At 40.6% G+C, this 13,953-nt stretch overlaps 1 protein-coding gene across 5 annotated transcripts in view; it reads right to left on the bottom strand.

Moving 5' to 3' along the window:
- SLC4A4 (solute carrier family 4 member 4) overlaps positions 1-13,953 on the bottom strand; it is a 295,337-nt gene that overhangs the window by 22,636 nt on the left and 258,748 nt on the right. For all 5 annotated transcript variants that reach the window (XM_024754102.1, XM_024754101.1, XM_024754105.1 and 2 more), the window contains 2 exons: positions 3,567-3,745; positions 2,216-2,288 (listed from right to left, as the gene is read on the bottom strand). In XM_024754102.1, coding sequence (XP_024609870.1) covers positions 2,216-2,288; positions 3,567-3,745 — 252 coding nt within the window. The remainder of the gene's footprint in view (positions 1-2,215; positions 2,289-3,566; positions 3,746-13,953) is intronic.

The raw sequence follows: 13,953 nt of genomic DNA, 5'->3' as shown, positions 1-13,953 counted from the left end.
CTTACATCTATCTTTTTCCTTTCTCTGTATTATAATCTGTTCCCGTAGATACTACGGTGCTTTGCATATCAGGGGCAAAAAGAATCATTGTAAAATGAAGAACAAAAGTGCTTTCAGCTTTAACTCCTCTGCAGCCATAGTTGGGTGAGAAAACAGTTAGGAAGAGGCCTTGCAGCTCTTCCTAAAAATAGCAGTTTATACACTGTTTGTTCTCTGTGTCCCTTTGGAACCATGCATGATCATTCAGTTGACAGATTCTCCAAGATTAAAGCCAATTTGCTATAACAAACAAACAAAGAAGAATTTTAAAACACATCTGACTTTTCTGAGTTAGGATTTTATACTGCATTATTGCAAAGGAATAATATAAAAATAAAATTAAAGAAAGAGTGGGTGGTGATGAGTACATACGAACTGATGGGAAGATTTCTATTTATCTCTTACTAGTGGCTTAAGAACTAAGAGACCCTATAAAAGAGCCTTGGCAGTTGTGTCGTGTGAATCCACCTTCAGGGGTCCCAGGGGCAAATTCCTTCCTAGGAGAGCCTCCCACAATGTGAGGTCATAATTACCTACAATGATCTCTACAAGTTGATCTGTCCAGATGAGGTCCCATTGCCTATGCGGTAAAAAGCTGTCATTAGACTTTTCCACCAGCTGATGTGCTGGCGTCTACGGGGCAAGAGAGGAACACAGAGCACTTTGGAAGTGGACTTGATGCTGTGAAACTCACAACAACTCGAACCTCCCCCACAATTCGCTCTGCACTGGCCAAACTGACAACAGATTTCCCTCTGTCCTCACAGAACATAAGATCTGTCCTTTTCTAAGGTCCTCTGTATATAACCAGAAACGAACTCCTTGCAATTACTTTTAGTTTTACTTCCCCACATATTACATGAGATACATATTCCTTCATGATTCCAGTCAGAAATTAAACCAGCTAATTGACACTGTAGAAACCAGTGACAAAAGATGAATATTTAAATCTTTTAACTGTTTACAAAGTATTCTGTGCATAATGTATGCAGTAATCTAAATACTCTGAAGGCAGAGTCAGTCCTAGCTATACGTTAAGAAATTACAGTTCTATTTTCCACAAATTCATCTGATTGGCAATTGACATATAAATGTGTTAATGGGAAAGAAATGGAGAGCTTTTGCCTTTCACTGTACTTCTGTATTCTCTGAATTCTTTCCAAGAATGTACTGCTCTATTACTTGTGTAATTAAATAAGCATTCAAAAAACCTTTTGAAAAATTAAAGTTGTTTAAAGATACACAAAAATTTTTAGAGAAAAATTTGGAAGGATATTGCTAACAGTGGGATTGTTGATAGCTATTAGGTGTATAGGTGATATTCATGCTTTGTACTGTGATGCAAGCATAAGATACAAATTATCAATAATTGGCTAGTTTTGTTATGTAATAAAAAAAGAATAAAATATTTGTGTCACAAAAGAAAACTGGAAGCTTCAATGACAGATATATGTTAATCTTTTAAAGTACTATCTCTACTTCTAAATATGCTTTCATATATAGTTTATATTTATCTATTAAACATTCACCCTGTCAATCAAACCTACACATTGACTCCTAACTTTCTAAATAATCTGCCATTTTTCTTTTTCAAAAGTTCATTTATAAAGTTTTCTAGTTACAAATCAGTAATTTTATTCCATTCTTTCTTTGTGGCTATTAGGCCTTCTGATTCAAAGAATACAGAAACACAGTCAGCAGTAATTAATAATAAGAGGACAATTACAAAATGATCATTGTGAGTCATTCATGTTATCCAGGAGTCCAATGTGGGAAGGGAGGGCAGGATTTAGGGACAAGTAAATGGGAAGTGATGGGAAGAAAGGATGTAGGGAGACTAGGAGAGTGAAAAATGTCATGGGGAGTGGAGATCAGTTAGTTAGATTGAACTGTATGAAACTGCCATATGCGTAGGTCCAAAAATTTGAATAGTGGTAATTTAATATGGTTCAACCAAATAACTGCAATAATAATAATAATAATAAGAGAAGGAGTGAGAAGGAAATCAAGGTAGAAGTTTTTAAAGTCTTCATTCTACCTGACTCCTGCTTCCTTCAGTGTGTATGGATGTGATAACAATCTTGCAGATATTTCTTAAGAAATTCTACTGTTCACATATCCAATTATCTGTCAGTGTTCTGAGAAGGAGGAAGAAGTGAGTATTTCACATATTTACCTTCAAGATGGGAGCCATAAAGACTGACAGACCAGTCAGAATAAACACAAGGGTTCCAGTGACTCTTTGTTCCCTGAAACCAAATCAAAAGATTACCAATCTACCTTTTGTTTTCATAAACATGCTCTTGTCTTTTCACCTTCAGAAAATACTATACATGGATAGAATCACTGTTTGGCTAAGACAGCAAAGGTACGGATATCATATGTAATTAATACCTCAAGGACAGCATATAAGCTTAACAGAACTACAAAATTCTCTTAAAACTATTGCAGTATGTGATTTGAATTCATCAAGAAAAAGGTGATTCTGCTAAATCCTTTGTCCTTTTAGAATCAGGAGAGAAAAATCACTTGCTCTGGTTCCACCAATTACTGGCCTACTTGAAGCCCTTATTTTTTAAACAACTTGTACTGTTGTGTAATTACACCTTCCTTCATAGGAGATAGTTATTACATTGTCCCACATTCTAATTAACGAACAGCTCAGGGAAATTTCCTAAGTGCAGTAAATCCCATCAGTCTCATTTCCAAATCTACAACAACAAAAGTACTTTTTAACAAATACGATTCCCATACAACACCCCCTCACCCCAAGAAAAATCACCCACTGTTGTGGCATGGGAAACGATGGCTCTGCCACGTGAGCTATTCACCCAAGCTCTTAGGAGCAGAGTCCGCTGCAAAACACGCAATAAGGTATAAAGGTCTCATAAGAGCTCTTCATGGCTACCCAGATTTAACTGCTGGAGGTCAAGGTTTCTCAGTGCTTATGGGAAAGAAAATGAACTGGAAAATAAGAATTCCTCTCCTTTCACAGAATCTGATTTTGGCCGCGCGGCTTGCGGATCTTAGTTCCCTGACTGAGGGTCGAACCTGGGGCCCTGGTAGTGAAAAGGCCGAGTTGTAACCACTGAACTGCCAGGGAATTCCCTCCTTTCATAGCATCTTGAGAATCATAAGCAGACTCAATAGTTTTAGGGAGTCTCAACAGAGCCAAAAAATTAAAGGGTCTGGTTATATATATATATATATATATGATTGTGATTGAGTATGTACCACAGCACTAAAATGACCTGCACATTGAAGAAAATGAATGACCTGTCTGCGTTTTTACTCTGCAAAATTTAGTCTGCTGTTAATCAAAGGAAATGTATATAAGATAAAAAGTGAACTCAAGAAATTATGGAAGACTCTTTCAAATGAAAATTTAGTCCTTTCTAGAACATCAAGTACAGGAATAAATTCATCACCAGCCCTTTCTCCTCCACATTTGTCCGTTTCTTTCTGACTGACACATAGATGTGAGCATGGTATGTTTTATAGAGCCATTTTTCTCTGACGTAACACACCTCACTCCTAGGAATTTTGGTTGTTCTCCAGGTGCAGAAGTCTCTGTCTCCATCTTCAAACTGTCGATGTGAGCAATGGAGATGACAGTAGCAGCCACGTACCACGGAAGGGCCATGAAGGAGCACACCACCATGAGGATGGCCACCCAAAAGAGATCCAGGTGATATCCAGCTCCTTTCTGTAGCAAGAGGTAACAAAACCATGTGAAGAAAGCACTCATACTGCTATCTAGTCATCTTTCCAGATGGGAGTTAAGATTACCCAAAGAAACCAATTCGCTTTGCTTGATACTCGTATCTACCAGAAGATGAGGTCCTTGAATGAGACGTCATCTTCCTCATACTATCCCCCTAACAATTAAACGCAAAGCTGCCACATGGCACACCTCCTCTAGCTTGATTTAAGTCACAGCTTATTAGTTGCTTATTGTTAATTATCGTCTCTGCATCCAATTACATAATTGGAACAATGGAGATATAGAACTACCTTGAAGAGCTACTGACATCCTTCAATGAAGTAATTGAGGCAAATCACCTTGTAGGAACTTAAATGGCAGTGATAGTTACGGAGTAGAAGCTCAATAAATGGTGACAGTAGCAATAGTAATACTGGTTGTTTTTAACATAAACAGGATAGGTACCTTAAAAACAGGCACGATGCCTTCTCTGCTTGACTAGCAATGTGCTGTTCACCCAGACAGTATTCAGCACATGTGGACTAATGATGTGAAAGCAACCTTAAGAAAAGCAACCTTAACACTTTTATGTGAAATCTAAAAAAATGATACCAATGAACTCATTTACAAAACAGAAATGGACTCACAGATATAGAAAACAAATTTATGGTTACCAAAGGGCAAAGGCGGGTGGGGAATTAGGAGTTTGGGATTAACATAATGCTACTACCTATAAAATAGAGAACCAACAAGGGCTTATTGTATAGCACAGGGAACTATATTCAATATCTTATAATAACCTATAATGGAAAAGAATCTGAAGAAGAATAGATTTATATATATAAATAAAAATACATATACAAGTATATATAAAAAATACATATACATTTTAAAAAACTGAATCACTCTGCTGTACAACTGAAACTAACACAACACTGTAAATCAACTACACTTCAATTAAAAAAATAAAGACAAAAAAGTACATAGAAGACCATTTCTCACCCTTAATAGTAGATGAAAATAATTGTTTAACAACATATGAAACATTATAATTAAGGTAACTGTACTCCCCTAATAAGAACAGGCTGATTTCAAACATTGCCAAATAGTCACAATAACATTTACTGACTGGAAGAGCAGACACTGTAACAAAAGGTCTAGCTCTTTTACTCACTAAATAAATATTGTCAAATGTGTCCACAATGTTATTCTCTGGTTATATTTCTCTGTTCTATTTATGAAGAAATCAAATACCTAATACCCCTATGGAGCCTGAGAAAATAGAGCAGTCCATTTTCACAGCATGGAAGCAGCAGCGCCAAGAGGCTGAGTATGACCAATCTGAGGAAACAGAGAGGTTGGCTTTAAAAAATGAGAATGGTCTTTACACTAGGAACCCAGTGACTGTTATCATTGAGATCCTGTTACAGTTACTCAGAATACTGCTCTCTTCTCACTGAAACGCCAGGATTTCACCCCTGGCTTGCACACACGGGTCTAATCATGTTCTCAGAGAACTCATCACAGCTGACACAAGAAAGAAAAGCATATTTTTACTTAGTCCAGGTTTGGCTAAGAACGAAAATCTCCTTGAGAGACAAATAGATTGATACATATTCATAAAACCAGTTCACTGCAATACAAATGGTTTGAAAGCATAAGGGTTTGAATTGGGAGTGGGTTAAGGCAGCGGAAAGGGGGCCAAGGTGAGGATGAACTGAAGTAACTTGTTCAGTAGTGACTAATGTGGTGAATATCATGCTACATGTGGGGTCTCAGTCATTCATTCTTTCAACAAATTCTGACTGCCAACCTAGTAACCAGTACAGGCTTGGATGTTAGTGACATATCTGCAAATAAAACAGACAAAAATTCCTGAGCTCATGGACTTTACATTCTACTGACAGAGACAACAATAAACAACATAAACAAATAAACTAGACAGTATCTAAAACAGTAGTAAGCACTAAAGAGAACTATGAGAAGTTGTACTTGTATTCTGAGGACCGTCGGAAGCCACTGTAGGGTTTTAAAGGGAAGAATGAGATGATCTGCTTATGATCTAAACATCACGGCTGCTGTGTTAGGAACAGACTGAAGAAAACAGTAACCAGTTTGGAGGCTGGTGCCATGACCCATGCAAGAGACTGCCATGGTTAGAACCAGGGTGGTAACAGTGAACATAGCAAGAAGTGGGTGGATTCTGGCTACTCCGTCAGGTGGAGCATACAGGATTTGCTCACTCCTGCCTGTGGATGTGTTGGCCATTCATGATCTGGCCTCTGTTTACATCTGCAGCCTCATCTTTGACCTCTGCCCTACTTGGATCCTATATCACGGCCAGTTTCAACCATATGCAATTCCTTGAATATGTCTTACTCACTAATGCCTTTTGTGTCTTTGCCCATATAGCATCCCTACCTGGAATAACCTCTCTTTTCCTTCTTTCCTTGGGCCAGTCCTACTCATCCTTAAGACTTAAATCAGCCACCTTTTTTTTTTTTTCTGGTAGTTTTTCCTTCCTCAGCCCAGGTGAGATAGGTGAGTTTAGTTAGGTTAGATCTCCTCCTTTATGTTCCCCTGTCTATCACTTTACACTTTCCTCTATCACAGGACTCATCACACTGTTTTGAAATTGTAGATGTGTTTATCTGTCTTTGATATCAGACTGTAAGTAACATGAGAAGCTAGACTCTATCCTGAATACCTAAGCAGAGTACATGATGCATAGTCAATGCTCAATTAATTAAAAAGTGAATGACAAATAGCATGTATACATTCTTGAGTGGCAACTATAAACTCTTAATTAGCTACACAAAAAATTAAAACTCATTTGTTAATTGGTAGAAATGTGAACCTTTTGGAGGGGGAAGAGGGGAGGTGAACAACATCTGGAAATACCACATAGTTGCAAGCCTTATTTAGACTAAATCACTCAAGACCATATTAGAGGTACCAACATAGTAATCAATGGGCAGGATCCCCAAATCTTGTCACCAAGTAAACTGTAATAACCTAAGGATGTGCACACTGGCCAGATCAACGGGTCAAAAGAAGACTGACTGCAGCAAAGTCATGCATGTTACCCCGAGCCACCTCCATGCTTTCTTAAACTATTTCAAGTAAAACAAGTTTGAGCTAGATATGCTGGAGACTAGCAAAAAGGGGCCGCATAATACCAAAGAAGGTGGAATGAGGATTTTAGAAAGTAGAATACAAAGGTAACCGCAAAACCACCAGAATAAATAAAAGTTCTGGGGCAAAATAATTACAGACATGTAATTACTCTGCCTCTTGACATCACTCCCTTCAAAAAGTCTTCCTTTCCCTCAACCACGCTGAGACTATTTGATGCTCTTAAAAGGAAGGGAAAATTATCAACTTGACCTGAAGGTCCTGCCTGATTTGCCTCTGCAGAGCTCCCTCTCCAGACTCAACCCTCCCTCTCTCACTGCAGCCACACTGGATTATTTTGGTCATTCATTCTTGCCAGGTTACCGCCTCTTATAAAGCCTGTTCATATACAGTGATTCCTGTGCCGTCCTGTGTTCCTCTTCCCACCCAGTCTCACTCAGCTAATCCTACTGTTGTGTGAGATCTCAGTGTTAAGTGCCACCACCTTGGAACTCCCAGCACCTTGGAACTCCCAGCACCTTGGGACTAGGTCAAACCCTCTCTTATAGACTCTTAAAGGACCATCACTTGTCTTTCGCGGTACCAGACACATTTGCAATGTCACATTTTGCATGATCATTGGGATGATGTCTGTCTCCCTCAGGGACCAGAAGCTCCATGAGGACAGGAACCATGTGCGTTTTTGTTCACCACTGAAGCTCTAGCACATGGCACTGCGCCCACTACTGAGTGGACACTAGACAAATGTTCATTGGATAAATGAATGCATGTTAATTCATCGTTCAATGGCACTCTGCTAGATCCTAAATATAAAAGTATAGCTAATGACACAGTCCTTGCCCTCAAGTTGCTTACAGAGTAGTAGTAGAGCTGGACAAATCATAGGCATTCTCAGTACCACAGTGTTAAAGGTCTACAGCAGGGGTGAGCACCCAGGAGGGGCACTCAACTCAGCCCTAAGTCAAGGATAGTTTGCATAGGAGGTGGTATCTAAGCTGAGTCCTAAAACGTAAGCCATAACCAGCTAGGAGACAAGATATGGAGATGCAGGGGAAAATAACAGGCAAATGAGCTACCATTTTGAGAAAAGTAAAATAGAGTTGGTGCTTAGGAGGAGATGGGAAAGGTGGAAAATAAGGCTAAAGAAGTTAAGAACTTTGATGTTTTGTTGAAGGCTTTGGAATTCTTTCTATCATAGAGCGACAGGAAGCTACTGAAGGGTTTTAAGCAGGCAAGTGATGTGATCAGATTTGTGTTTAGAGGGAGGGCTCTGTTGGATTGTAAAAGACGTGTTGGAAGAGGTCAGGACTGAAGGCAGAGACGACAACACTGCCATAATCCAGGCTTGAGATGATGCAGTTCAAACTAAAGGAACAGTAGTGGGGAAACACAAAGGACAGATGGGAGAGATTTTAAGGGGACTGAGTCCAAAGAGGGAAAAGCAATGAATTTATTTTGCCTAATTTCAATGCTTAAGGCTTACAATGTCTAGTATGGTGTCCTACACATAGTAAACACTGGAGATACGTTTGCTGAACAAAATGATAAAAGCTATGCTCAAAAATTCATGGTGCCCCAACTATTGCCATAAAGACCCCAGAACGCAAATGGTTATGTTAGAGAAGTTGTTCCTGCAAAACAAACCTGTATGTATGAACATGAGCCACTTCTAAGGTATCTCTTTTAGCTACAAGTGTCTGAATAACTAGATTGAATGGAATGAAAATAATATTAAAATATCTGGCACTTCTTAATGGAAATAATACTGTACGAAATATAGAAAACAGCATTTTTTCGAAAATGCCATGTGACATCTTTGCTTCTCACCCCTCCTCCCTACTGCCTCTTGCCTTCTTCAGATTCTGATCATCTCTCTCCTGGATTACACAGCAGCCGCCTAACCACTCCCTCCACCCTCCTCCTCTCTTGTACCTCTCCCATCTGTCCTTACTGCTGCCAGAGTGAGGGTCTAAAGTACAGCTGTGATGCCACCCATCCAGGCTGGCATGCTGAGGAAGCAGGGGAGGCCAGTGGGAGATGAGTAGCCCAAGCAGGACGGAGCAGGTCCCACGAGCCTGGCTTCCCACGCCGAGTCTCCTGCATCTGAGTCTGTGATGGGGGCCCTCAGAGATTCCTGAAACGATACCGTTCCCTAAACGTGTCCTGCACATTATGTGCCACTCTTCAAACTGGCACTGTTTCTGCAACTTGACATCTGTTTAAATCCATCCTGTCCCTTCAAGGTCCAGCTCAAACTCCGAGGCCTCCTTCACATCCACTCAGCAACCCTCAGCTCTCGATGCCGCTCTGGCCTCGGAAGCCCCTGCTTTATTCTTGTCCCTGACAACCCACTCTCCTCATTGCTTTCCCTGCCCCAAATCCTTCAGTGGCTTCTTGTTTCACTTAGAATAAAACCTAAGCAGTGTAAAATTATCCTTAAGGTTCTACATCGGTGTTTCTCCCCAGAACTATTTTGCGCACCAGGGGACACGTGGCAATGTCTGGAGACATTTTTGCTTGTAACTACTTGGCGGGAAAGGGTGCAACTAGCATCTAGTAAGTAGAGGTCAGAGATGCTGCTAAATACCCTACAATACACAGGACGGTCATGACCAACAAAGAATTATGCAAAACGACAATAATGCTGAAGTTGAGTGATCTGGTCCCACTCCCACTGACCTTATCTTTTTTTTTTTGCGGTACGCGGGCCTCTCACTGTTGTGGCCTCTCCCATTGCGGAGCACAGGCTCCGAACGTGCAGGCTCAGCGGCCATGGCTCACGGGCCCAGCCGCTCCGCGGCATGTGGGGTCTTCCCGGACCGGGGCACGAACCTGCGTCCCCTGCATCGGCAGGCAGACTCTCAACCACTGCGCCACCAGGGAAGCCCTGACGTTATCTTGAATCCCTGATTCCCCAAGGTTCCAGTTACACTGACCTGTTATCTGTTCCTCAATACACCAAGCTTCCCACCCAGGTCCTTTGTACCTGCTCCTATCTTTGCTTGGAAAACTATTTTTTAAATACACATTCATTGAACACCTGTGCTAGGCCTTGTGTTAGATAAAACAATAAGAAAGAATACCTGCCCTTAAGAGGTTTACAGGTTATTAGTTGAAGTCAGGTGTGGAAGCAAATAATTTATTGTATGTGAAAGATACAAGGCACAAAGAAGGCAAGGTCATTTTCAACCTAGGGGTGGATATGAGCGGTGAATAGGGGAAATCCACTAAACTCCTTCAGGGCAGAGACCATAACTTAGAACAATTTTTATCTTCAACATCTAACACAAGTGTTCCATACAGAGCAAGGATTTAGTGAGCGCTCAAGAGGTTAAGTATGTCCTTTAAAGTTTATAAAAGTCCTTGTCTTCATGGATATAAACCCAAAAATGTCCTACTTTCTGAAACTGGAGATTATTTTAAGTACAAGGATAGGAAGTGAAACTTTACCTCCTTTTGATATTGTATATGATTTGTTAATACAGAACAAAGGTCATTCAGGAATAAGTCCACAGAAATCAAAATCTATGAGAGACAAAGATTAGCCTCACAGTTTACATCTGATAAATAGATGATAACAAAGGAGTCAGGAGCAGTACACACACACGCACAGACACAGAATAAACATTTGTGCTAGGAGGCCCCATGATTCAGAGAACAAGCTGGTTTATGGGGACACCTAGAACCATGACACAGTTTCTCCCACCAAGGGAGGGGACACAGATTTGCACACAAATTATAATGTATTTTAAACAGAGATTCAAAGAGGTTTGAGAAAGACACCCAAGAGTACAGAGTGTTTAGCTACGTCTAGTGTGAACCCACAAAATCTTCCCGCAGTGATGCCATCTAAACAGGGCTTTGACTAATACAAGCACTCACTATGAGAACTGGAGATGGGCAGGCAGGTTCTTCGGTTATCACCCACCTCATACGGTGCAACAGCTCTGAGAACCATGTGGCCACAGCTAACAAAATTCTTCAAGATGTCTTTACTAAGTCTACCTTATGGAAATCATTGTGATGGGCCACACGAGAGCTGGAAAGAGGCCTAAAACATGGTCCTTGCCTTGAAAACGTTTGGCTCAGAAAAGAAAATAAGGTAACTACACAAAAATACTACTGTGCAAGACATTATGTGACCAATGCCACAGAGTTATACAGTAAGTAAGAGCAAAAACAACAGCAATAGAAATAAACATTATAAGTGAAGGTTACGCTGACAAGTTTTTATATTTGGAGGATCTTAAAGGATGGGGATGATTCTCATAGGTGGTAATCATTGAGGAGTGGAGAGGAGAGTTGGAATAACCAGCAGAAGAAACTGCGAGGTGAAGAAAAAACAACAATTCATTTGACCAGGGCATTGTATATAGTATGTGGAAAGAATCATCTTAAATTTTGGGTGAGATCGTATCGCAAAGAGACTTAAATTCCAAGCTAGGGCAAATGGACATTCTTCAAGGGGAGAAGGTGTAGAGGGCCAAGGTATAAAAGTTTAAGAACTACAGGACTGACATATCAAAAAAAAAATGCTTTAAAAAATATTCCAGCTTTTGGAATGAAGCAAGGGAGACTGGTTATTATTGATAACTCATGGTTAAACCATTACAACAGTCCAGACATGAGATAAAAGGACTGAATCTAAGGTATCATAGCAGAAATGGAAAGGAAAAATTAAAACAGGGCACGTTTTGTTTTGTTTTGCGGTACGCGGGGCTCTCACTGTTGTGGCCTCTCCCGTTGCGGAGCACAGGCTCTGGATGCGCAGGCTCAGGACGCGCAGGCTCAGCGGCCATGGCTCACGGGCCCAGCTGCTCTGCGGCATGTGGGATCTTCCCGGACCGGGGCACGAACCCGTATCCCCTGCATCGGCAGGCGGACTCTCAACCACTGTGCCACCAGGGAAGCCCCAGGGCACATTTTGGAGTTATCCAAGAAAACACACGCAAATTAAGTGTTTTACCATAGAGTTTAACAGAGAAAATCTATTGCTACAACGACCTAATATCTATTTCTGGATACCGATTCCAAGCAATTTTTCCCTCCTGCGCCCTATCTTTAACACTTAAAATCACTTCCCTTGTGAGAAGTATCCCTTGCTTTGAAGCCTGAAGCTCACACTCTCTTCCTGCCTCTGCAATGACTCAGGGAAAGACCTTGGAGAAGTCATGACCTTGCTGAACCTGGTTTGCTTTTGAGTGCTCTGCAGGGATAAAGAGGGACATAACTAACCAAAATGATGGCCAAAAAAAGCCAAGTGCCTTGGCGTTCCTCATCAGTACAGAGCTGCTCAGCAGAGTGGGAAGGTGGATCCCATCCTAAACAGAGCAATCAGCCAGCCAGGGCCATCTGACACAGAGCCAAAGCCAATGCCACCCAAAAACACGCTGCTTTTAGTATCACAATGCCTCCACCTCTCTCACTGTGTCAGGTTTCTCTTTTGAATCAATTTCATAGCAGTCAGGGCCCTTAATAATTTTAGATAGAATCTCCAGTTTTCACATTCCACAGCCTCTTTCCCTAATGAAAAACAAAATTATTTGAACAAAACGATATCCAGTGTGAGAAGCCTTTGATTCATGATGATATCCCCACTGGTATCTTTAGATTTGTGTCAAAACACTGGCATTTATTCTATAACTACTGATATTCAAAGGAATGATTTCTAATAAGCAATTCCAAAAGTGATGAAAACATTTTTTATTTCCTCAACTCCTATTTTAAGAGGTAAATCCTAATATGCCTTGATTTTCTAATGTTTTCTATAGGGAGTAGAATAAAATTTCAATATTTTATCAACCCCAAATTTGCTAAATTCAAAATTCTGAATTTTATTAGCAAGAAAACTTAATGAGCAAAAAGAATAGGCATTTGCCTTCAAGGACACATAGCAAATCTGACTAACTATATATCAAAAGTAAGAATATGTTTCCAAATTTTTTCAGAATAAAATATATTAGTCAACATCTATTTCCAGCCTTTCAAAAGCAAACCAACATTGAATTCCTCCCAGTAAAGAACATCTAAAAATGCTCAACAAAATACAGAAAATATCTTACAGAAATCATGGTTTATCTGCCAGAAAGTAAGAGAAATAACCGGAAACGAAAAATAATGGCAACAGGAAAGAGTAAATCTACAATGTCAGTAAACCCTTGAGGCCTGGGCCTGCCCAGCAAGACTATGCCAATCTTTGGCGGGGTAAGGCACGGGGTAGAATGACCATCTGAACTCTAGGGACAGGACACCAATCCTAGGGATATGGGGGAAAGGGCATAGATGGGAGACATCCCCTGAAATAAAACTAGGATACTCTAAACACAGCATACCCATTTGGTAGACTAGGGGGAAAAAACACCCTACAGAGAGAGACAGTGGGGATACATGCCTCTCTTGGCCTTGCCACTAGATGTAATGCCATTAAAAAAAAAAAAAAAAAAAGATTCTCCAAAGATATTTCTAACCATAAACCTACAACTGAGTTTGGGGCTGGACTTCACATTACCTCTGCAGTCTGAAAAACCTTAAGCTAAAAGTGTAGTGTGAATTAGTCCTAGCCTTCTATGAATTAGTCTTGCCACCACACTCTCAAACGCTGCATAGATATAGACATAAAATATTGAAACTATATTTCATCAAGCTTCTAGGGAAGCAGTCAAGACTACTGCAAATTCTTCAGTACAGATGTGGCAGATTGTACTTTCCCAAAATGGCTGGGAAAATATCTCCTGTCCCACATATTTTCCTACAATGTAAAATTGCCACTCCTCCGTCAAACAGTGGAGTCCTTCCTTATCTCCTTGAATGGAGGATGGTCCGATGAGTATTTTGACCAGCTGACTCTGGCAAAGTAATGAAGTAAAACTGTGCCAGTTGCAGGTGTAACCACGATATGGCCTAATTTTTCACTTCTTAATTCTTGGAAGTCAGCTGCCATGTAGTAAGTGCAAATAACCCACTGCCATGCTGTGAGAAGCCTACACCACACGGAAAGACCCTGGAGGAGGAGATGCCATGTGGTGAGAGGGGGAGAGGGGAGAGGAAGAGGGAGGGAGGGGGAGGGGGAGAGGGAG

The sequence above is a fragment of the Neophocaena asiaeorientalis genome, unplaced genomic scaffold, assembly GCF_003031525.2.
Source record: "Neophocaena asiaeorientalis asiaeorientalis breed wild unplaced genomic scaffold, Neophocaena_asiaeorientalis_V1.1 scaffold148, whole genome shotgun sequence".
NCBI lineage: Eukaryota > Metazoa > Chordata > Mammalia > Artiodactyla > Phocoenidae > Neophocaena > Neophocaena asiaeorientalis.
Note: the sequence above shows the minus strand (reverse complement) of the source record. Positions and strands in the feature narration are given on the sequence as shown.